Source organism: Carcharhinus amblyrhynchos, chromosome 1 (assembly GCF_965287045.1).
Source record: "Carcharhinus amblyrhynchos chromosome 1, sCarAmb.v2.hapA, whole genome shotgun sequence".
Lineage (NCBI taxonomy): Eukaryota > Metazoa > Chordata > Chondrichthyes > Carcharhiniformes > Carcharhinidae > Carcharhinus > Carcharhinus amblyrhynchos.
The window spans coordinates 73,119,849-73,143,434 of NC_137324.1; the positions used below are offsets into that span (position 1 = coordinate 73,119,849).

General features: G+C 41.2%; 1 protein-coding gene across 5 annotated transcripts in view; it reads left to right on the top strand.

Annotated features, from left to right (window-relative positions):
* mtus1b (microtubule associated tumor suppressor 1b) overlaps window positions 1-23,586 on the top strand; it is a 144,097-nt gene that overhangs the window by 32,641 nt on the left and 87,870 nt on the right. For all 5 annotated transcript variants that reach the window (XR_013886460.1, XM_080186903.1, XM_080186887.1 and 2 more), the window contains exon 3: window positions 213-423. Coding sequence is in view for 4 of the 5 variants with exons in the window: in XM_080186903.1 (XP_080043029.1) it covers window positions 213-423 (211 nt within the window). In the remaining variant the exon portion in view is untranslated. The remainder of the gene's footprint in view (window positions 1-212; window positions 424-23,586) is intronic.

The following is a 23,586-nucleotide window of genomic DNA, read 5'->3' on the forward strand; positions in this document are numbered from 1 at the left end:
GAATGTTGGATGTACTTTGTGGGCTTCACAGCGCTTCAGCCAAAAGAATCCTTATTCAGGCATGTTTACATAGAGTAAATTGCAAATACTGCCAGTTTCAAAACAGTTTAACAGCAAAGTTCTATAAATGGCTAATGAAGTAATATCTTCAAGCAAAACTCAAACCATGCAGACTTTGTATAGCTTTCTACTTCCTGAAATTTATTTTACAGGTCCCTTTAACTGAATTATTAGCACCCAGCATTGGTGACATTCAAGCTGAACGGAGGCCAAGGAGCAACACTAAGAGCCAGACTGTGCCATCTCCATCTACAAAATTAAGAGTGCCGTCTTCTGTATCCAATTTGCGATTGGGGCATGTGAGCCATGATGGCCATTCTGGAAATATGCACGGTTCAACAAATAAACAACCATTGATCTGCGGTAAGGAATCTGTACTGCTTCATATGACTACCAGTATAAACTTTAAATTGACTTGGAATAAGTGTACTGTTGTATAACTGCTTAAACTAATGTAAACTTTAGCATGAAATTACATCAGAAACTTGGTTAAATTATCTGCCTTAAAATAATGCATTCTCAAATTGTCAGTTACTGACTGGAAGTAATTCAAACCAAATATAAAGTGCAGAGGAACCTTCTAAACATGTATGCTGCTATGTAAAACCTGCAATTACTCTTGCATTCTTTACAGCATTTGGAGGGGGGGTGGTGGTGGTGTAAAGTGAATTAATATTTAATGTGTGTTTCGACTAGCGTAAATGGTGGTTTTGAGCTTTTCAACTTGTACTACAGATGGAGCTATGGCACAGGGGAGAACAGTTGAAGATGATAGCCATCTTGTAACGGTTGTACGTACTTTTGATTTGATTTAACTCCCAAGAAGCATTTCTTCTAATTTCTGAAGCATTAGAAAGTTGACATTTCTTACACCAGCTTCCTAAAGGAAGTCACTTTTCAGAAGTCACTTGAGAAACCTACCAGCTATTAGTTCACAAATAGACTTTAAACTTGTGCGAGGGCAGAGCTCACATTTGAGGGGACTTTGTGTCCATTTTGTTTAGGTACGGAAGGCAGCTACATCTTATTGCAGACATTTTACTAAATGGTATGTTACCTCTCTGCCTTGGCAATTAAGTGTACTGCTGTTGTTAAACAGAAAATACTGGAAACTCTTGGGTCAGGTCGAATCTGAGCTTGTTCCTTTTGGGGATGCTGTCTGATCATTTCCAGATTTTGTTTCTGGTTTCCAACAAGTGTGTTTCAAGTTATGATTTTCACGAGCTTTTGCCTTCAGCCCCTCTCTCTAAATTATTGGCTGAAATGAGCTTTAGATGATTATGAAAATAATCTTGGCTGCATTGGAAAAGTATCTAATTTGCTGCCAACACTTTGGTTCCATGTGTTTTAAACATTAGACAGAATTATACAAGGTACTGCAGCAATTTGAGCAAATTCATTCAAGGTAATTGTTGATTTGTCATGGAATTTTTTAACAAATTCTTGTCTCCTTGATCAAGACCAAATGAAACATCTTTGTGGCTGCAAAATCTAGTTACAAATACTGGAGTTGAACATAAGGCATGCACGCTTCAAATTGTGGCTTCCTTTTGGATAAAAGCTTGTATTTTATCCATGATGTTATCACCGCTAACTTATTGATTTGCTACAATGCTTGAAACATGCTGTGCTATGTGAATGGGCCAGTGAAAATATGATGCGAGCTATTAACTCAAACTGAAGTTGAAAATTTCTCCTGGTTAATGCTGTGATTTAAGTATTTGCTGAAAGCTTTTTTTTTAAAAAATTAGCTCTATATGTATTCTGTATCTGTTTTAAATTATTGGTTCTTGGCTTAGAAAACAGCCACTTAAGAGATTTTTTTTAAAGTTGGACTGAGCTCTGTTAATTAACCTTCCCTTTTAAACTAAGGTACTGCATGATACTGACTCTGGGTTGTTATAACTGGAAACTCAGTTGCCATTGTTTTTAGAGCCAACTTAACTGAGAAACTAAATTTGCCTTGAGTGCAGAATTGTCAAGGTTTCCAATGACGAGGCCTAATGGATAATCCAATCGTTTTGACTACAACGGGACAAAGCTTGTCCTCTTCCTTGACCCCTCAAAAAATCCCTCCTTATCTGGACAACCCATATCATGTGTGATGGAATACTCTACCTGCGTGGAACATAACTTGATGCTCAAAAATCACCTAGGTCAGAAGCCTGCTTGATCAGCCAATCCTACTTGGGTTCATGTATCTGCCACTACTGGCAGTACTAAGTGCAGTACTAAGTGCAGCATGTAAGATGATTGCAACAGCTCTAACACTTGCCATGTTGTCTCTCAACTGAAGAATGTTTTCCATTCCAGTTTTGATTTGATTTGCTGTGCTGACGTGATTCTTGATGTGTGATGCTGCTATGATTGGCTTCATTTCCAATTCAAGTTGCCCAAAGTGGGCTGCTGAGTATTTTTGATATTGGACAAATCACAACTAGCATCGGCATAACTTTCCAGATGTATGATGCACGTTTTGATCGTGGTCAAAAAAAAAACAGTGCTGAGCAGTTGGGTAAGAGAATAATTGGATGATAATGGTCCAGATTTTGCGGAAAGTGGTGCTTGCTGTTTAACTGAGTTATGTCTTGTGTAGATTTCCTGATCGTTTTAAACTTGACGTGAAGTAAATCTTTGCTCAACGACAGTTTCATAGTTTTCATAAACTGTTTGGGAGCCAATTATATTGAAGATGTGCAGTAGAATATTGACAATTATTTTGAAGTAGTTTATTCAGCAACTGTTTACCTATGATGCATTAGCTAAACAGGCTGGAAAAGATCTGAGGTTGAATAGACAGTTAACACGGCTTGTGGTAGCAGCATTCTAAACTCCTTTTCAAAGTGTTAGGGAGTTCTTCCCTCTATTTCCTTCACTTTCCTTGGTTGATCTTCCTCCATTTTCCCTGGACCTTGGTTCACCTTCCATCTGAAGGAGGTGACTGCCTGATGAGGATTGCCCCAAGTCTTTGAGCACTTACTCGTACATCTAGAAACAAAACATTTTTAACCAATGAATACAGGGCCAGTACCCAAAATATCAGTGCTTACTTTCCTTCCTGTTCATCAACTTACCTTGGCCACCTTTTTGGTTTATTTGATACTGAGGGTCCTTTGCTATCCATTACAGGCACTTAAATGGATGAGAGAGTACAAGGCACCATCTGATCAACTTGGGGAAGATTTATCTGGGTTCTTCCTATGGCCTCGTGATATAGATCACCTAAACTGGTAAACCAAAACCCAAAAGCATTGCTCTCAGGTTCCAGGCTTGAATCCCACCATGTCAGATAGTAAATTGTCCTGTGGCAGGCATGGGTGAGCTGAAAAAATTGGGTTCTTCCAGTGGCTTAGTGCTATATGTCACTGAACTGATAAGCCACACTTTGAGCAATACTCTGGGCAAGCAGATTCCATCTCACTATGACAACCAATTTTTAGGAATGTCAATGTGGAAGCCTGAATCAAGAGACCTTGACATTTCTAGGGACAGTTCTTTTTCCGCAAAAGTGTTTGTTTGACCTGCTGCTATGCTAAACAATTCCACTGGAACGCTACTTCTAAAAGTATTGTTTACTAAAGGTCCCATTTATTAGAATAATCCCATGAATTTATGAACACTAATGTAAATACATAAATGATTGGAACATTCCATATCTGAGTTTTAGACATTAGAAGAAAATTTGAGAACACAGCAATTAACTTTGTCTGAGATGGTCCAATATGAATTAGTGTGCTGTATCTTTAAGGAGGGAAGAATTGAATTTCAAGCAGTATCACAGCATAAAAAGTTTGGTTCAGTGACTTCTGAAGATTACTGTCTGGTATTGAGAGCAGGGAGTTGCCAACAGCAACATTGTATTTTATTGCATGTGGGTGAATGCCAGATGTTGTTGAGTTTCACTAGAATGCTAACTGTCAATCATGTTCAGTGGTTGTGAAGTAAGTCATATGTAGCCTTAATTTCATGTTCCTGATCTGTCTTTTGAGGGTTGGAGAAATCAGTGTCTTTCGATAAGACAAAAGATCTAGCTTGTATGTTCAAGGGCAGCTCAAGACATTGATCATGTGAAGTTTAAAAAGAATATGCTAAGAATTTGAAACAAATAAGATTGAGGGGGCTTGATGGGGTAGATGCTTGAGAGGATGATTGCACTCGTAGGGAAAACAAAATGGACAAAACCATTTCAAAATACAAAGCCTTGCATTTATGACTGAGATGAGAAATTTCTTGAGGTCGGTTTGAATTTCTCTTTTCCCTGAACCGAAATGGGAGGTTGGGTCATTTCAAAAATAGGTTAAGCAAATTTTTGATCAGGTTGCCCAAGATTGAGAGAGGAAAACCGAGCAGGCTTGAGTGGCCAAATGACTCCTTGTGCTCTCTTTGCATGCACAGAAGCTTTGAGAGCTTAAAAAAACCTACTCGGGGAAACAAATGTTGGGAAAGGGGGGTGGTGGGGAGAGAATGCACACTGTGGAGCAGAATATAATGCCCTGCTTGAGAGTTTGGAGGGAGGCATTAAATAGCAGGAAGGCACTGTGTGTGGATCTTCCTCATTTCTAACCTGATTAGCAAGGTTTATGAATGGCCTTCCTGCAGTTGCTGATTGCAAAATGTCCACTTAAAGCTTGACCTATCCCACTCCCTGGTTGGGTAGTGTCCCTCAAGTTTAAATCTAACCTAACTTCCTGTAAAGGTGAACAAGGCTGCAGTCAGCCAGACTGAAAGGATTTAGCATTTAGTAATGCTCTTCAATTGAGGTTGAAGTGACTCTCTTTTTGTCTCTAACCACTAACCTGAAAGCAATTTTCATATTTATCTAAGTACAAAAGTCCATCCAAGGATATGGCAGCTGTGGCAGACCAGATCAGATTTTTGGCATAGTGAGTGAATAAGGTGTTTCACTCCAGGCGTGATTCTATTGACACATTAGGGAGCTTTTATCAAAACAAACTTTATTATTAACAATACAATTTAAATATCACACATGATTTTGCTTAACTTTTTTAACAATTAAAATACTTGAACATGATATGCAGTTCTTAACTGCTAAACTGTTTTAGTTCCAATTTTTAAGCAATATTCCTTGGATATAAAATACACTTAAAAATCCTTTAGCGAGCCACATCGGCTTGCGTGGTTTTTACTTGATACCAGTCCTAGAGTCTTTGAACACCCTTGGAGAGATGTACACAGAGAGACACTCAAACAACAGCCTTCAGACAGAGCCCACCTCCTTGCAGACTTGAGCAGAAGCTGCCAGATTGTCTTTAAGCATTGATCTGCTAATTTCACATAACAATGCTTCATGTTAATAAACCTAATTAAAACCTACTCTGAAATCTCGAAAGAAAAAAATACATTAGGTTTGTAAAAAGAAAACCCATTATCTAGGATTCTTCCACATTTTTAGCATTTGGACTGCCTGGGGCAAACAAATCAGCACCAGGTAAACAGAGCTGAATTTTAAACATGCTTTTAACAAGCAGCATGAGAAATTTGTTCCTTTTAAGAAATACTTGTCTCTCAGCCTATCATAAATTTTGATATTGGAATCTAATTATAAGACACTTAAGTCTTACAAAAAATTGATAGCTGCCATAGCTGTTTGCTTTTGGAAACCATAGAATCTTGAATATATGCTATTTGAAAACGATGCCATGATCTTTCCAAATGTTTCTCAATTGACAGGTCTGATGGTGCCAAGACAAAAATCTCAAACATTTTGAGGGAATTTTGTTGTTTAACATAACAGGATTATAATTTAGGGCAACCATCTTTAGTACTGATTTGAGTCAAATTTTGCATTGTCCTTGTTGCTGTTTTTAATGTTTTGTAATTAAGTTTTGTGCATGTTGTCAAAAAATGCTGGTTGCATTATGGGGAATTTGCAGGTGAACTGAACCTGTAATAACACTGTAATGGTGTGTTCTGCTTGTACTTAGTCTTAACTGTGCAATGACCTTAGCCTTTTTGCTATTGTGGCATAATATCATTGTGGTGATTTTTTTTTTTAAACCAGTAGTTTTGTTCTGTATAGTGTTTACCCAGAGCAAAATGAAGGGATGAGAACAGTATTTCTTAATTTTGCTTGTGAAATAGAAATCAACTTGATGCTCTTGTGCAATAACGCACTGATGTTTTGAAGTTATATTGTTTTTGGGAATTAATATGCTCAGCATACTTTTTATTTATAGTACATAGCAACTCCAGTAGGTTACATTGGTTTCTCTGCCACAAGGTGCACAAAGGATAGATCTGTAAGCATGATTTTCTTTTGCTGTCCTTTTGCAGTAAGTAAGAGCCTAGATTGAATGAATCCCCATTTTGGTTTCCACTGTGCTCGGGTATATTGTCGGAAAGAATTTGTATTAAATTAATGACCACCATCTTGATTCCTATGATTTTTATAATGCCTTTGATTACTAACACACAACTGAAGTTGTCATAAAATCAGATCATTTGTAATTAACTGAGTACTAAACATTTGACTCACATAAGAGGTACATCCAGTTCATCTCTCTACAAACCTCATCAATAACAGCTGTGGACTTCTGCAAAAAAAAGTTGGGATAGCTTTCTCTCAGACTCGTCAACAGCCTGACGGTCAGTATTACACTTAAAATATGTCGTCTCTCCATCAGGAGGAAACTTCTGACAATTCCATGTTCAACACTACTTGAAGCACTTGCCAATGGTGCAAAGGGTGCTGGTTAAATCTTAAAGGGCATGTTAAGTGGTGGTTTGAGAAATACCTACTTAGTGCATCAATCTGCCACCTTGGCCATCTGTCCATGACACTGTATGAATGATGTGGAGATGCCAGCGTTGGACTGGGGTAAACACAATAAGTCTCACAACACCAAGTTTAAGTCCAACAAGTTTATTTGATTGGAAACCCACTAGCTTTTGGGGTTTGCGCCTTCATCACCTAACAAAGGGGAAAATCCCGAAAGCTAGTGTCGTGGTTCCCCAAGACGACAACTTATTTAACCCGATTGAAACAGAGAGTCTGAGTTGTAATCCTCCAAGCAATGGACTTTATTTCCAGTACAACAGAAATAAAGCCGGGATGTCCGGAACACTCCAACGAGCCATCGGCTTACAGTCTTTTTAAGCACATTTCAGCTCCATACCTTAAGATCCTTATCTCGCTTTTACGACCCACTGACCCTTTATCTGTCTTGCTTGAGATTGATCACCCCCTGTTTCCTCTCTTTTCTTCTTGAAACCATGGTGGTTATATCCCTTGCTTTTATCTTTACGACTCTGCTTGTACACTAATAGTGGTTTAGCTGACTTAGGCCGAATGTGAAGAAAACATGCTCACTTTATTACTTTCGTTTTATTACGGTCAATCTCAAGCTGGACAGATGGGTTGTGTCCATTGTCCCCTAAGGGACTATTGGTTGCATTTGCTAGTAAGTAACTGCTATACTGCTGCTCTGGGCCTCCTGCTTTGATCACATTTGCTACACTTGATTATATTAGGTTACAAATCAGCTATACTTGATTACCCATCCTACCCATCCTAATTCTACTTCAAGGAAGACATTCTAATACTATCCTTGCTTCCGTATTTCATATCCAGTTTAGGCACAATTATTCAGTACAAATTCTCTAAGTACTAACATGCTTACATATTGAGTACAAATTTCCTTACATATCCCCCCTTTGAGACTATCCCCTAGTCTCATTCCAATTACCAAGGTCAGCTCAGATAGTCCCCCTTGTTTGACCCCGTTCACATGCACATATTTAATCACACTTGTAGGCAACGTGGGGGAGCCGAGTATTTTGGTCAGGGATTAATGTCCCCATTCTAGTCTTATCATGGCCTGTCTAGCAAAAGTCCGAATTTTTTAGGTTGCTCCCCCAGATTGCCTGCCCTTAACAGTCATCAGCCAAAAACCTTCCCACCCTTGTCTAGGGAAGGGAAAAAGACTGATTCCTGTGTACAGACTAAGTCTCTTGGTCTCCGTAGGCATCGGTGAGGTTGTAGAACGATCCTTCACTAGTGCAGCTATTTCGCAAACTGACAAGTTTCAATTTCAACCAGGGTCATTGTGAATTCATCCTGCGGGGGCAGTTCAATGTTTCCCCATTCCTTAGTTGTTCCTCCCAAACGTGGGTTGCTTGTCACTTGTGTCACCATTTGTCGCACTGCCAATCTAGCAAGGAGGGATCTCAAGACAGGTAAAAAACAGCAAAATATTAATCCCAGGATGGTTATTGTCATGGCTGTCACAACTCCAGCTTTAGCAAACCAGGCCCCCCATCTTCCTAACATATTGTCCAGCCAATTCCATACCCCATGCCCGAACCCAGCATTCTCCTTCACCTCTCTCCTGAGATTTTTCAGCTTATTCATGGCCTGTGTGAATGACCCCTCTGGGTCAGTGTTATTAGGGATAAATGTGCAACACTGGTCCCCAAACATAACACACACTCCTCCTTTTTCTGCCAGAAGCCAATCTAATGTTTTATTCCCCTACCTCCCCAATTCTGCATCTCTATGCTCTCTACACTCCATTTTCCTTTACTGTGGGTCAAGGAAGTCCCTGAGGGAAATAGTCTCCAAATCCCAGGTGACTTGGCTAACAAGCCCAGGCTGGACACTTGCATCATCAGCCAGCTCATGCACAGAACCACTTTCACCATCCTCCGCTCCTTTTTTCTGTTTTGGCTCTGTCTCTGTTCCCCAAGATTCCCCCTGTGTAGTTCTACTTCTTCCTCACTGCTACTCAAATCCAGATGATTGATGTTTTCAACCTCCCTTCTCTCCCCTGCCCCTGGTACCGTTCTGGTGCAATGGTTTAAGTGATACCACAATGTACTGCCTTCTACTTGTATCGCCGTGGGAGAAACTTTGGTCACTTCAAACGGTCCCTCTCGCCTCGGTTCGTTCCAACACCTCCGAAACTTCCTGATGTATACTCGATCTCCAGGTTTGATCTGGTGTTCTGCTGCAGGACTCTCCTCTTCCTTGGCTTTTTCCTGTTCAAATATAGTTCTATGTATAATAGTTAATTGCTGTATATACTCTCTTGTGTCCTGATCTAAGCACTCCAATGAGGGGCCCCCTGCCCCCCTGATCTTTGGTACCGGCATTACTCTTCCTGTCATCATTTCGTGCGGACTCAAATGTGTGATTCTGTTTTCCTGACTTCTGTACTGCATTAAAGCCAATGGCAGAGCATCTATCCAGTTTTTCCCTGTCTCGCTGCAAATCTTACTTATTTTAGCCTTAAGAGTTCCGTTTGCCCTCTCCACCATTCCTTGGGACTGAGGATGATACACACATCCAAACTTCTGCTTTATCCGTAATGCTGAGAGAGTCTCTCTCAGCACCCTTCCGATAAAAGCAGACCCATTGTCGGAACTTAATTGCATGGGTATGCCAAACCTTGGGATAATTTCTTTTGACAGGAAGTTAATTACCGTTCCAGATCCTTGATCTTTGGATGGCGTTGCTTCTATCCATCTACTGAATCTGTCAATAATCACCAGCATATATCTTTTTCCTCTTACCACCTTTCCCATATCCACATAATCCATGCATAAGTGTTTGAAGGGTCCTTCGGGAATGGGTATGTGCCCTATTGGGGCAGTAATGCCCTTTCTGATATTATTCTGAGCACACACCTCACACTGACTCAGTATGTAATCAATTGAGTTCTGTAGATATGGGGACCAAAATCCTTCTTTTTTGATCTTTCTGGTCACTTCCCCCCTTGCGCAGTGATCAACCCCATGTGCTTCGCTGATTAGTACGGTTAGTAGCGGTGTGGGTGCTATGATCAACCCCTCCCCATTTCTCCATATTTTATCTTGCTGTCCCTGCAAGGCTCCCCTATCCTTCCACATTGTCTGTTCAGCCACAGAGGCTTCTTCCTGCGCTTGGGCTACATCTTCTAATGTAATTTGGGGTTCGATGTTTCCCTGACCTGGCCCTGGATGCGATCTTGCTATTTCTACTGGGGCTATCGTAGCTTCGGCACATCCTGATGCCTCTTTAGCTGCTTTATCGGCTTTGGAGTTTCCCTTTGTAATGCTATCTGTTCCCTTTTTATGTGCCTGACACTTGATTATAGCTAGTTCTCTTGGATTCATCATGGCCCGTATTAATGTTCTGATTTGACCTTCGTGTAGTATTGGTCCTCCTCCGCTTTTCATAAATCCCCTTTGCCTCCATATTGCCCCAAATAGGTGACAGACCCCGTGGGCATAGGCCGAATCAGTATAAATCTCCACCGCTTCCCCGTTTGCTAACTCACATGCTCTGGTCAATGCCTTAAGCTCCGCCAACTGAGCTGAGCATGGCTGCTCACATTCTTTCGCCTCTATCACCTCAAATGTATCCCCCTTCCCTATAGCACGAACCATCAACATACAGAGTTCGCTTTCCTTCTGTGTCTAATCTATCAGCCTTCAGGTCTTTCCTCAGTTTCATATACGCTCTTGTCTCTCTGATGCACTCATGCTCCTCTCCCTCATGTGGCAATGGCATATAATCAGCTGGGTCGACCCTATTACACTTCACTATCGTAATGTCAGGGAATGTGGTCAACATTTGAAAGTGATGAATTCTTGACGGCGTCAGGACAAATTTCCCTTTTTCAATCAATTCAGCTACCTTGTGGTATACATGTATGTTTATCGGATACCCCATTGTGACTGTGGCTGCTTTTTCGTATGCCCACCAAGCTGCTGCCAGACCTTGATAGCAAGGAGGATACCCCATTGCTACGTCGTCTAGCTTGGTGCTGTAATATGCTACAGCCTGCCTTAGTTTGCCCTTGCAATTCTCCTGCATTAATACTGCTGTAGCAAACCCTGCTTCTCTGTTACTCACAAATAAGTCAAAAGGTTTGTCATAGGTTGGTAAAGCCAATGCTGGTGCCTGTGCCATTTCTTTCTTTATATTCTCAAATGCTTCTGAAGCATCTTTGTCCCATTTTAGTTTGGCTTTTAATTCTTCACACCCCGCCTCCTTCATTATCTTTCGTAGTGCCTGTGTTTTTTCTGCATAGCTTTCCACCCATTCAGAACTGAATCCTGTCATTCCCAAAAATGTCATCATTTGCCCCACCGTCTGTGGTTTCGGAACTTTTAGTACTGCTTCTATTTGCTGTGAAGCTATCCCCTTGTGCCCTGCTGATATCTCTCTCCCCAAGTATTCTACTTTTTCCTGGCACAACTGCAGCTTTTTCCTGGATACTTTGTGACCCCCTAACACTGACTGTCTCTCCTCCTCTTCACTACTTTCTTCTGTTCCTCCTTCCATCCCTTCCTCTATTCTTTCTCTCTCTGGGTGCTTCCATGTCCACCCTTCTATTTTCTGAATTTTTTTTTTATCCCCACTCCACTTCTTAGTGGAAGTGACTACTTGTTCAATTAGTCCAGCTAACTGATGTATTAACAATACTGCTATTTTCTTTGTTTGGTTTCTCTTTTCTAACTCTCTAATCTGTGATTCTGACGTTTCAATTCTCTCCTTGTCATCAGCCCAATTTTTTTTTTTACCCAAGACTGAGATGTGTTCAATTAATCCAGTTTAAACCTGTTTAATTAATTCAAACTAAGAGAATTCCAATTATCTTAGTTCCGTCCTTTTTTTTCCCAATCATTTCCATTGTTGATCTAGTGGGTGAAATGGATCCCACCCCTAGGTCGCTCTTATCACAGTCCGGTGATACCTATCAGGGGTGATCAGTCCCCTCCGTACCACTGCTTACACTCGTGGGCTTACACCCTTAAGCTCACACTATTAAGCCGGCTTTCCCTTCTACTCCGGCGATCTCTCAGACAGATTCTTTCTTACTCTCATCTGAATATCACATCCCAGGCATCCTTTTCTAGCCTTTACACTCACTTCAAACTTCTGAGCTTCGCATAGGGGGGCTACCCCTCTTAACAACTGGTCTAAGGCTGGGTGTAAAGACAGACACCTCCTCATCTGCACATACTCAGCTCAGACCTCTCACACACTCTCACACTCTTTCATCACAGATGAGCACCTACTGTACTTTGATTCACTCCCTTAAATTCGGTAATCTATTCCGGAGCTCCAGTTGTGGCCATTCAACCGGACCCGTAAACAGACCCCAGGTTTCAACACCAATTCTTGTAGGTAAAGATACCTCTGAGACTAATTGTGAGTCAAAGTACAGCAGTTTAATTAACTAAAGCCTGATTCAGAAAATCCAAAATAAGATTTATTTTTATCACCTTTAAATATCCTCACTAAATCAAGACCCTTGCACCTTCTTACAATTCTGGTACAATAAAACAAAACATCACTTGGAACACAGATGCACAAAGAAATACTGAAAGCATTCTAATGTGCAATCTACATGTTTAATTATTTCTACAGCTCTGCCTTTGTAACCAACACAGGCAAGTACAAAATCAAATCTACTGTGTGCCTAACTGGTTAACTCTCCTTACAACTTTAAGATGCAATGTAATGCCACCTTTCCCACTTGGCAGAATTCAAATCTCTGTCCGATCCCTGCATAATTTAGTAAACTTAAAGCAATTCACTTTGATTGGCTATACCTATTACATCACCTGAGGGTCTCAATTACATAGTTCCACCCCCTCTCTCTCTCTCTCTCTCTCTCTGTACCATACAGAGTCAGCCTGCTTGTCTCTTTTTTAACCCTTTACTGGTGGGAGCTCACTGGCCTCTAATAAATTTGATGGGTGTCTCATGTCGTGACAAATCCCCTTCTCTCTCTCTCAAACAGTCATATAGTCATGCACAATTCCAAATACATAACTGCTATTAGCGTTCACCCCGCACCTCAGTAAAAGCCTATGTCAGGGTTCCCAGTTCCACTGACATACTTCTCTCTACTCTTTCTGCTCCCTCATCACATAACCTCCCCCTAGTTTTAACTACCGTATTAGGTAAGAGAGCAATCTCTCACAGATCTCTCTCCCTCTCGGTTGACGTCTTTTCCCCGAGGTCCTGGGTAGGTTCGGACTGGCAGGCCTTCCTACACTTACTCTCCTTGGGCAAGTCGTAACCTGGAATCCCGCTCCAAACCGCTTGACTTAACCTAGTTGCATCTATTAGCGTTCGGTTCTTTTTGCGTCGCACTTTTTACCCATTCACAGACAACACAGTATTCGCAGCGCGCTTTGCATGCAAAACTCTACCCTTCAGATTAGACTCAGTCTCTCAAAGTATTTTCCCCAATTTAATTTTACCTTTGCAGGATATTCTTTGAGTTGGGGAGATCCAGGACCAGCAGAGAGCCGGGTGCGCTGGGCCTCGAGATCCCTTTTTCCGACAACAAGGATTTACATGCAATATAAGTCTGCTTACCTTGCTGTCAGAATGCCGGCTTTGGGATGTCCAGCCCCAGTCAGACCACTGTCTCCACTACTCCTTCCCGATGCTAGTTTCCGGGCGGTCTCCCACAGCACCCTGCTCGCAGCGCCAATTTTGTCGTGGTTCCCCAAGACGACAACTTATTTAACCCGATTGAAACAGAGAGTCTGAGTTGTAATCCTCCAAGCAATGGACTTTATTTCCAGTACAACAGAAATAAAGCCGGGATGTCCGGAACACTCCAACGAGCCATCGGCTTACAGTCTTTTTAAGCACATTTCAGCTCCATACCTTAAGATCCTTATCTCGCTTTTACGACCCACTGACCCTTTATCTGTCTTGCTTGAGATTGATCACCCCCTGTTTCCTCTCTTTTCTTCTTGAAACCATGGTGGTTATATCCCTTGCTTTTATCTTTACGACTCTGCTTGTACACTAATAGTGGTTTAGCTGACTTAGGCCGAATGTGAAGAAAACATGCTCACTTTATTACTTTCGTTTTATTACGGTCAATCTCAAGCTGGACAGATGGGTTGTGTCCATTGTCCCCTAAGGGACTATTGGTTGCATTTGCTAGTAAGTAACTGCTATACTGCTGCTCTGGGCCTCCTGCTTTGATCACATTTGCTACACTTGATTATATTAGGTTACAAATCAGCTATACTTGATTACCCATCCTACCCATCCTAATTCTACTTCAAGGAAGACATTCTAATACTATCCTTGCTTCCGTATTTCATATCCAGTTTAGGCACAATTATTCAGTACAAATTCTCTAAGTACTAACATGCTTACATATTGAGTACAAATTTCCTTACACTAGTGGGTTTACTAACACAAACTTGTTGGACTTCAACTTGGTGTTGTGAGACTACTTGTATGAGTGACCATTGCATTGTCCTTGTCGTGTCTTAACACTAAGGTAACATAGCAATTGTATGGCTTAACTTCCATGCTAAAAGGGATAGGTTCAGAGCTATCCTTGGCTCCACTGGGCATACTGCTGAGGTGCCATTGGCCATCAGCAAAATGGCATTCAACTGCAATCTATAAATTTTGCATTGTGGCACATAGTTCACTATAGTGCTATCAAATCTATACTGCTATAGTATGGATTTATGAGATGCTGGAAAGGGTTTAAGGGTTAGCAGATCAGTCTTTTGAAGACTCTTGCTTTTTAAAGTGTTAAAATCCAGAACAGCTTTTGATTAGGAGAGGGAAAACATAGAAATTAGAAGCAGAAATAGGCCATTTGGTCCTTCAAGCCTGCTCCACCATTCATTTTGATCCTGGTTGATCATCGAGTTCAAATCCTGATTTGCCACTCCCCCCTGCCCTATCTCTTTAGCCCCAAGGCCTATATCTAATTTTTTTTCTTGAAATCAGACAATGACTTGGCCTCAATACTTTTTGTGGTACTGAATTCCATGTATTCACCACACTCTCTGGGTGAAGAAATTTCTCACCTCCATTCTAAAATGTTTACCCCTTATCCTCAAATTGTGACTCCTCGTTCTGGACTCCACCACCATTGAACATTGTTTTTGACTCCACCCTTTCTAACTCTTACAATTTTCCAAGTTTCTGAGATCTCCACTCTTAACTTAGTCTCTCATGACAAACCTGCCATCCCAGGAATCAGCCTGGTAAACTTTGGCTGTACTCCTAATACAGCAAGGGATCCTTCCTTCTAATAAGCACACCAAAACTGTGCACACTACTCCTCCAGGTGTGGCCTCACCAATGTCCTATACAATTTGCAGCAGAACATCCCTATTCCTATACTCAAATCTTCTCACTATGAAGGCCAACATATCATTTGCTGCCTTTACAGCCTGCTGTACCTGCACACTTTCTGCAACTGATGCAAGAGGACTCTCAAGGTCTTGTTGAGTATCCACCTCTGAATTTACACCTATTAAGTAAACTGTCTTCCTATTATTGCTACCAAGTGGATAACCTCACATTTATCCACATTTATACTGCACATGCCCATACACTCAGCCTGTCCAAATCACACTGAAGCATCTCTGCATCTTCCTCACAGCTCCCCTCCCACCAACTTTGTATTATCTGCAAATTTGGAGATGATGATTAATTCCCTTTTTGAAAACAGTAATATATAATGTGAACAGTTGGGATCCTAGCACAGATCCCTGCAGAACCCCACTAGTCACTGCCAATTGGAAAAAGACTGACTTTTTTCTTTCTTCCTATCTACTAACCAGCTTTCTGTCCAACTCAAGACATTACCTGCAATCCTGTGTGCTTTTATGTAGACCTTGTTGAAAGCCTTCTCAAAGTCTAAATAAACCACATTAACTGGCTCTCCTCAATCAGTTCTACCAGTTACATCCTCAAAACTCCAATGTATTTGAGCATAATTTCCTTTTTGTAAATCAATGGTGACTTTGCCTGATTATACCACTGCCTTCCCAATTCTAGCACTTTCCCCGGTATTGATGTTAGGCTCATTGGTCTATAGTTCCCTGTTTTCTCTCTACTTCCCTTTTATTAGATTAGCTACCTTCCAATCTGCTGGAACCAGTCCACAGTCAAATATTTAGGAAAAAAACTACCAAATGATCTACTATTTCCAGGACCACTTCCTTAACTGCTTTTCTACTAATGCTGATTTTTCACCTCCTCCGTAAAACTTGTTTTTCTCAGAACATCTGGCATATTATTCATATCTTCCTTTGTAAAGACTGAAGCAAGGTACGAATTTAATTCCTCGGCCATTTCTTTATTCCTTGTTATTCTCCTGTTTCTCATTGTAAGAGACTACATTCCCTACCAGAAGTCTATATGATTTGAAAGGCGTGGATAGTCAGAAGTTTTTTCCCAGGGTGGAAGAATCAATTACTAGGGGGCCTTGGCTTAAGATGCAAGGGGCAAAGTTTAAAAGCGATGTTAGTGGTGAGTGTTTCATAGAGGGTGTTGGGTGCCTCAAACTCTGCTGGGGAAGGTAGTGGAAACAGATACAATAGGACTTACAAATACACGAATAGGATGGGAGTGGAGGGATATGATCCCTGGATGGGAGGTGTTAGTTCAGGTGGGCAGCATGGTTGGCGCAAGCTTGGAGGGCTGAAGTGCCTTTTCCTGTGTGTTTTTTGTTCTTTTGACTTATCAATCTTTTTTGGCTTTACATCCTGTAGAAACCTTGTTGCAGTCAGTTTTTATATCCCTGCTAGCTTGCTTACATATTTCAGTTCTCATAATTCCCTTGGTCCTCCTTTGCTGAATTTTAAACTGCTCCCAATTATCAGACCTATTGCTTATTTTTGCCAATTTGTATGCTTTTTCTCTGAATCTGATACTATCTCTAAATTTCCTTGTAAGCCATGAATAGCCACTATTCTGCCACTCCTGAGCCAAATGGGAATAAACAACTTCAGGAGTTCCCTTCATTCTTTAAATGCCTGCCATTGCCTGTCCACTGTCTTTCCTTTCAGTAATGTTTCCCAGTCCATCATGGCCAATACATGCCTCATACCATCATAGTTGGCTTTTATTCAGATTCAGTACCCTTGTCTCAGTCAACTACAGTTCTTTTGAGCAAGTAACGAGAAAGTTAAAGGAGAATCAGTGACGTGATTTTTTTTTTAGATTTCCAAAAGGCCTTTGACAAGGTGCTGCATAGGACACTGTTAAATAAGTCAAGCCCATAGTGTTAATGATAAGATCCTGGCATGAATAGAGGATTGGCTGACTGGCAGAAGGTAGAGGTGGGGGTAAAGGGGTTCTTTCAGGATGGCAGCTGGTGACCAGCAGTGTGCCTCCAGGAGTCAGTGCTGGGACCACAACATTTCACAATATACTTTAACAATTTGGAACATGGAACTGAAGGCACTGTGTCTAAGTTTGCACATAATACAAAGATATGTAGATGGCCAGGTAGTATGGAGCAAGCTGGGAGGGTGGGCGAAGCAGTGGCAGATGGAATACAATTTGGAAAAGTGAAGTTATGCACTTCGGAAGGAGGAATGGAAGCATAGATTTTCTAAATGGGGAAATGCTTAGGAAATCAAACACAAAGAACTTGAGTCCTTGTTTAAGAATCTCAAGGTTAACATGCAGGTTCAGCCAGCAGTTAAGAAGGCAAATGCAATGTTGGCATTTATGTCAAGAGGGCTAAAATACAAGAGCAAGGATGTACTTCCGGGGCTGTACAAAGCTCTGGTCAAACTCCATTTGGAGTATTGCGAGCAGTTTTGGGCCCTGGTATCTAAGGAAGGACGTTGCTGCCCTTAAAGCATCCAGAGGGGTTTGTAAGAATGATTCCTGGAATGAAGAGCGTGTCGCATGAGGAATGGCTGAGGACTCAGTCTGTAGTTGGAGTTTGAAGGATGAGGGGGGCACCTCTTTGAAATTTACAGGATACTGCAAGGCCTGGATATAGTGAATGTGGAAAGGATGTTTCCACTAGTAGGAAAAACTAGAACCAGAGGGCACAACCTCAGACTAAAGGAATGATCCTTTAAAACACAGATGAGAAGCAATTTCTTCAGCCAGTGGTGAATCTGTAGAACTCTTTGCTGCAGAAAGCTGTGGAGGCCAGGTCATTGAGTGTCTCCAAGACAGCAATAGGTGTTTGATTAAAGGGGAATCAGAGTTATGGGGATGAGAAAATTATCAGCTATTGTTGAATGGCGGAGCATACTCAATGGGCCGAGTGGCCTAATTCTGTTCCTATGTCATATGGTCTTGCACCATTATCTACCTTGATGACAAATTCTACCATTATTATGGCAACTTGTCCACAAGGGTTCGTTCTCAACTAGATTGTGCCAACTAATTTTTTATCATTGCAATGCTGAGTCCAAGCTGGCCTGCTGCCTTGTTCCTCGATGTACTGCTCCAGAAAACCATCCTGTATGCAGTCCAGAAATTCATCCTTGATTGTACTGCAACTAATTTGACTCTCCCAATCTGTACGCGGATTAAAGTTGCACATAATCGCAGATGTTCCTTTTAACATGTGCATCTGATTTCCCGTCTAATGTTTTTCCCTATATCACTATAGTCTGTATACCACCCCATGTTTTTTGCCCCTTGTTGTTTCTTAGCTTGACCCATATAGATTCCACACTTATGCTAATATCCTTCCTCACTATCATATCAATATCATCTTTATACGGCATTTTAACCTGGAGCTGGTGTTGTTTAAGATTTGGAGTTTTTGGGCTTTTTCAAAAATGACCAGTACCTGGCAAGTGCTGTACCCAAAAAATGAAGCTCATGAATGGAGTGTATTCTGATGTCAGAATATCAGCTGAGAAGGATAAATGATTTTAATTCCAAGACAGGATGTGTGTGTGCTGGCCTGCCAGTGTGTGTTGTCCAGCCCTAATTGCCCTTTGTGTTGGTGAGCTACTGCCTTGTACCATTGCAGCATATGCGTGCACACAGTGCTGTTGTGGAGTTCCAGGCTTTTGACCAAGTGGCACTGAATGACAATACAGGTGAGGATTGTGTGGCTTGGAGGGGAACTTTTCAGGTGCAGGTTTTCCCATGTTCTGCTCTTAGATTTGGAAGGTGCTGTTGAAGGAACCTTGGTGAGTTGCTGCAGTGCATCTTGTGATTGGTACCCAATGCTAACACTGCATTGGTGGAGGGATGGAATATTGGTGGTAAATTGGGTGCCAATCATGCAGTTGTTTTGTCCTGGATGGTGTTGATCTTCAGTTGTTGGAACTGAACTCGTCCAGACAAGTGAAGGGTATTCCATCACTTCTCACTTTCATCTTGTAGGTGATGGAGAGGTCGAGGGAGTCTCTCTTTGCAGAATTCCCAGCCTCTGACCTGCTATAGCCATAGTATTTCTATGGCTGGTCCAGTTTAAATTTCTGGTCAACAATATCCTTGAGGATCTTGTCCAATATTCACAATGGCAATGCCATTGAATATTGAGTTGAAGGTAGTTAGATTTTCTTGCTGGCAATTTAGTTGTTGCCTGACCTTGTACATCAGTCCAAGCCTGAATGTTGTCCAAGTCTTGCTGCATACAGACAGCTAATCTTTAGGCCCACTCACCCTTAGTATTGGCTGGTACAGTCAGTCACAAAGAGCACGAAAACAGGCCCTTTGGCCCAACTCATCCATGCACACCAGGTTTCCTAAACTGAACTAGTCCCATTTGCCTGCGTTTGGTCTATATCCCTCTAGACCTTTCCTATCCATGTACCTGTCAGTGTTTTAAATGTTGTAATTGTAACTGCCTCTACCACCTCTGGCAGTTCATTCCATATACATACCACCCTTGGGTCCTTTTTTTTTAAATCTTTCCCTCTTGCCTTAAAACACGTGCCCTCTGGTTTTGGACACCATACTTTAAGGAAAAGACCTTGGCTATTTATCTTCTCTATACCCCGAACGATTTAATAAACTTCTAAGTTCACCCCTCAGCCTCCAATGCTCCAAGGTAAAAACAAATTTCAGCCTATCTAGCCTCCTTTTAATTCAAATCTTCCAGTCCTAGTAACATTCTTGTAAATTTTTTTCACCCTTTCCAGTTTAATAACATCCTTCCAACAGCAGGGTGATTAGAATTGTATGCAGTACTCCAAATGTGCCCTCAACAATGTCCCAGCTCCTGTACTCAATGCTCTGACCAAGTGTGCTGTACATTGCCTTTACCATCCTGTCCACCTGTGATGCCACTTTCAAAGAACTATGTACCTGCATCCCTAGGTATCTCTTTGAAAACACTCCCCAGGGCCCTACCATTTACTATGCAAGTCCTGCCCTGGTTTGTCTCACCAAAATGCAAAATCTCGCATTTATCTGAATTCCATCTGCCATTCCTCAGCTCATTGTCCCATTCATCAAAATCCCTTTTTCCTCCTTCACAGTCCACTACACCACCAATTTGGTGTCATCCGCAAACTTCAACCAAATCCTTTATGAATGACAAATGGAAGTGAATCCAGCATCAATCCCTGCAGCACACTTGTCTCAGGCCTTCAGTCTGAAAAGCAACACTCTACCACCACTCTGTTTCCTTTAAAAGAAGCCTACCAGCAAGCCCCTTGTAAGCAATTGTCTAGTTCTCTTTGGATCCCATGTGATCTAACTTCTGAACTAAAGTTAGCTGTGAAATTACTTCAAGTGCTTGTATTCCAAGGCGATCTGTAATTACTACAAATTTTACTAACACATTTTGTGAAAATGGAACAAACTGACTAGGTGAGGAAATGATTAATCAGAGGTATCTAAAACAGATTCAATTTTTTAGTCATTATTGATTTGAAAGAGCTAGCTGAAAGGAACAAGTTATAAATTTTTTATCTTTACCCATAACCAATAATCTAGCATGTTGGATTTTACTTGGACAATGGCACAAGTGGGGGGGAGAAAAGTTTAAACAGTGTATTGTTGCTACTTAACTGCAGTAGTAGGCATTGCCATGGGTGGCATTTAACTACAATATTGTGGGGGGAGATATTGGATGATGAGAAAGACACAAATAATTCCAAGGGGGTGTGAATTCTTTCAATTTATGCATTGAAGGTGTGTACGTTATGTCTGGAACTGTTGTGTTGTGTGCTGTCTGTAATACTTGATCTCAAACCTGGTTATCTATTTTACAGCAACAAGGCCCTCGAGGGCATAATGATGTCACTATAAAGAAAAAGAAAAGCAACTTCACAATGGAAGGGGCGTAGCCAGCAATGTTAATCTTCGTCTTTTAAGGAGAACTGAAGATTTGTCCTACACAAATGGCTGTAATGTTAAGCTGCATAATGTGTTGAAATTATTTGAATATCAAATCTCAATGTCATGAAGTTCTTGATCTTTCAGTTGAAAGCATTGCATACAATGCAAACTTTGATGCAAGTGTGCTGTCTGTAATTTTTGATGCATTGCAAATTTTGATAATAGCAAAGCTTTCAAATTTGCCATGCTTTGCTTGGGGAGTTGTCTTGTTCTCATACAATACCTTGGCATGGATTTCATTGCAAGGTCAAAAGTGAGATTTTCACAGCTCAGGTACTGAAGCAGTTTGTGTCCAGAAAGCAGCAAGACCTCAAATGAAGCTTGGACTAGTGAAGCAACATTCATGCCACATAATTCAGGCAATCCAATGGGAGAGGATTACACTTGACTTTTACCATCAGTAAATTTGCCACTGTCAATATCTGGGGAGGTTACAGTTCATCAGAAACTGAATTGGTCAGAGGCTGGAAGTTGTGTGGCAAGCAACTCACCGCTGATCTGTCATATGCATAGCACAAGACAGGAGTGTCATGGAAAACTCTCCACTTGCAAATGAGTGCAGCTCCAGCAACTAAAGCTGCCTACTTGATCAGCATCCCATTCATTACCTTTAAATGCACTCCCTCCACCTGCTGATGCATAGTGGCAAGCCTGCAACATCTGTGAAATGCAGCAACTCATTAATGGTCCATTTATAACCCCTTCTATCACAAAACAGGGGCAACAAATGAATGTAAACACTACCTGCATGTTCACCTCCAAGGCGCACACCCACCTCATGCTGTTAAAGTAGATTTTTAGGTTATGTGTCATGTGCCTCAGTACAAGTTCTTCAATTTGATTGAAAGCACGTGCTGTTGCTTGTCTTTTTCACAGTGGACATGAGTAGTGTGTGCAGCAGCCCATTATCCTAAGCGGCCCTTTAGAAGTCTACTAAAAATTTCTGGGCAGCTGTGCCCGAAGTGGTTCCAATTTTCAGGTTGTGCAAATTGCCATAGCACAGCATGAGCATTTTGTGACTTGACCAATATTTCTCTGACAACTTATTGTCACCTGCTTCCAAATCTAGGCCAAAGTGAGGATGCTTGCTGCGGACTTTGAACATTTGGCAACAAAGATGTGGTATTCTGGTCCCTTAGCCCATGAAAAATCTGGCGCCAAGTTGGGATGTGTCCTGGCATGCAGTTACAGCAATGTCAGTGAAAAGTGGAAACAGCCAGTTGCATTGGAGCTTTCACATGCTAAACCAGCAAGTTAGCATGTTCAACTCCAATATATGGAGGGATTTGTTTCAAAATCTGGCAAACTTGGGGAATATTGAATTTCAATTTTCAGGGCTGGTTGGGATGTTTCATAACTTTGTACTATCCCCTGCACAAGTGAACAGATTCCTAGAGGCAAATCCAGTACTTGCAGAACACAGATGAGGACACTAACCCACAGGACTTCTGGCTTCCAGTATTTCTTGGGAGTTGTTGAGGAAGGAGGCTACTACAGTTTAATCTGTGCCTCCACGATGTGTGTGCATATCTGTTTGTATGTGAATAGTTATGCATTGACAGTTGGATGTCACAATGGTCTGTGCATGGTTTCTTATTGCACACTTTTATTGCATCTCATGCCACTGGGTGTCGCAACTAAATGGAAAGATGTTCAATATTTATGTGACTGCAAAAGAGCTTGTATCATGGGAGTGCAGTCATTCTAGGGTTACAGGCAAAGCTTTGGATGTTCTTGTTAATTTGGGAAACCCACATGTTTCTACAGTAATGACAGCAAATATTTGAAAGCTTCATCATTATCACATCCAAATCTGGATCAATATCCAATTGCTATTTGAAGCTTCAATGGCATAAATTTGTGGAACTAGCCATCCTTAATGAGGTCCTTTGCATTGGTATCCACAAAGGATAAGGATGCATAGATTGGTGTCAGAGGGCCCTTTAGAAAAAAATCATTATGGGAAGGAAGTGTTAGGTGTATTTAAAAAGCATTAAGGTAGACAAATATCCAGGGCCAGATGGCATCTATTCCAAATTACTGAGGAAGACAGGATTAAATTACTGGGCCTCAAAACAAAAATCTTTGTTTCCTCATTGACCACAGGTGGGGGTCCCATAGGATTGGAGGAGAGCCAATGTTGTTCTCATATTTAAGAAAGATAGCAAGGATAACCCAGGTAATTATAGGCCAATGAACATGATGTCAGTGATAGTGAAATTGGGTAAGATTCTTATCATCTATACACATTTGGAACTGAATTGTTTCGTACAAGGTGAGGTCATGTCTCACTAATTTAGTTGAGTTTGAAGAGGTGACAAAAATGGCAAGGGAAGGGCCAATGATGTTGTCTAAATGGACTTCAGTAAAGCATTTGACAAGATCCCTCATGGCAGGTTCATGCAAAAGGTTAAATCTCAAGTGATTGGGGTGAAGTAGCTAGATAGATTCAGAACTGGCTT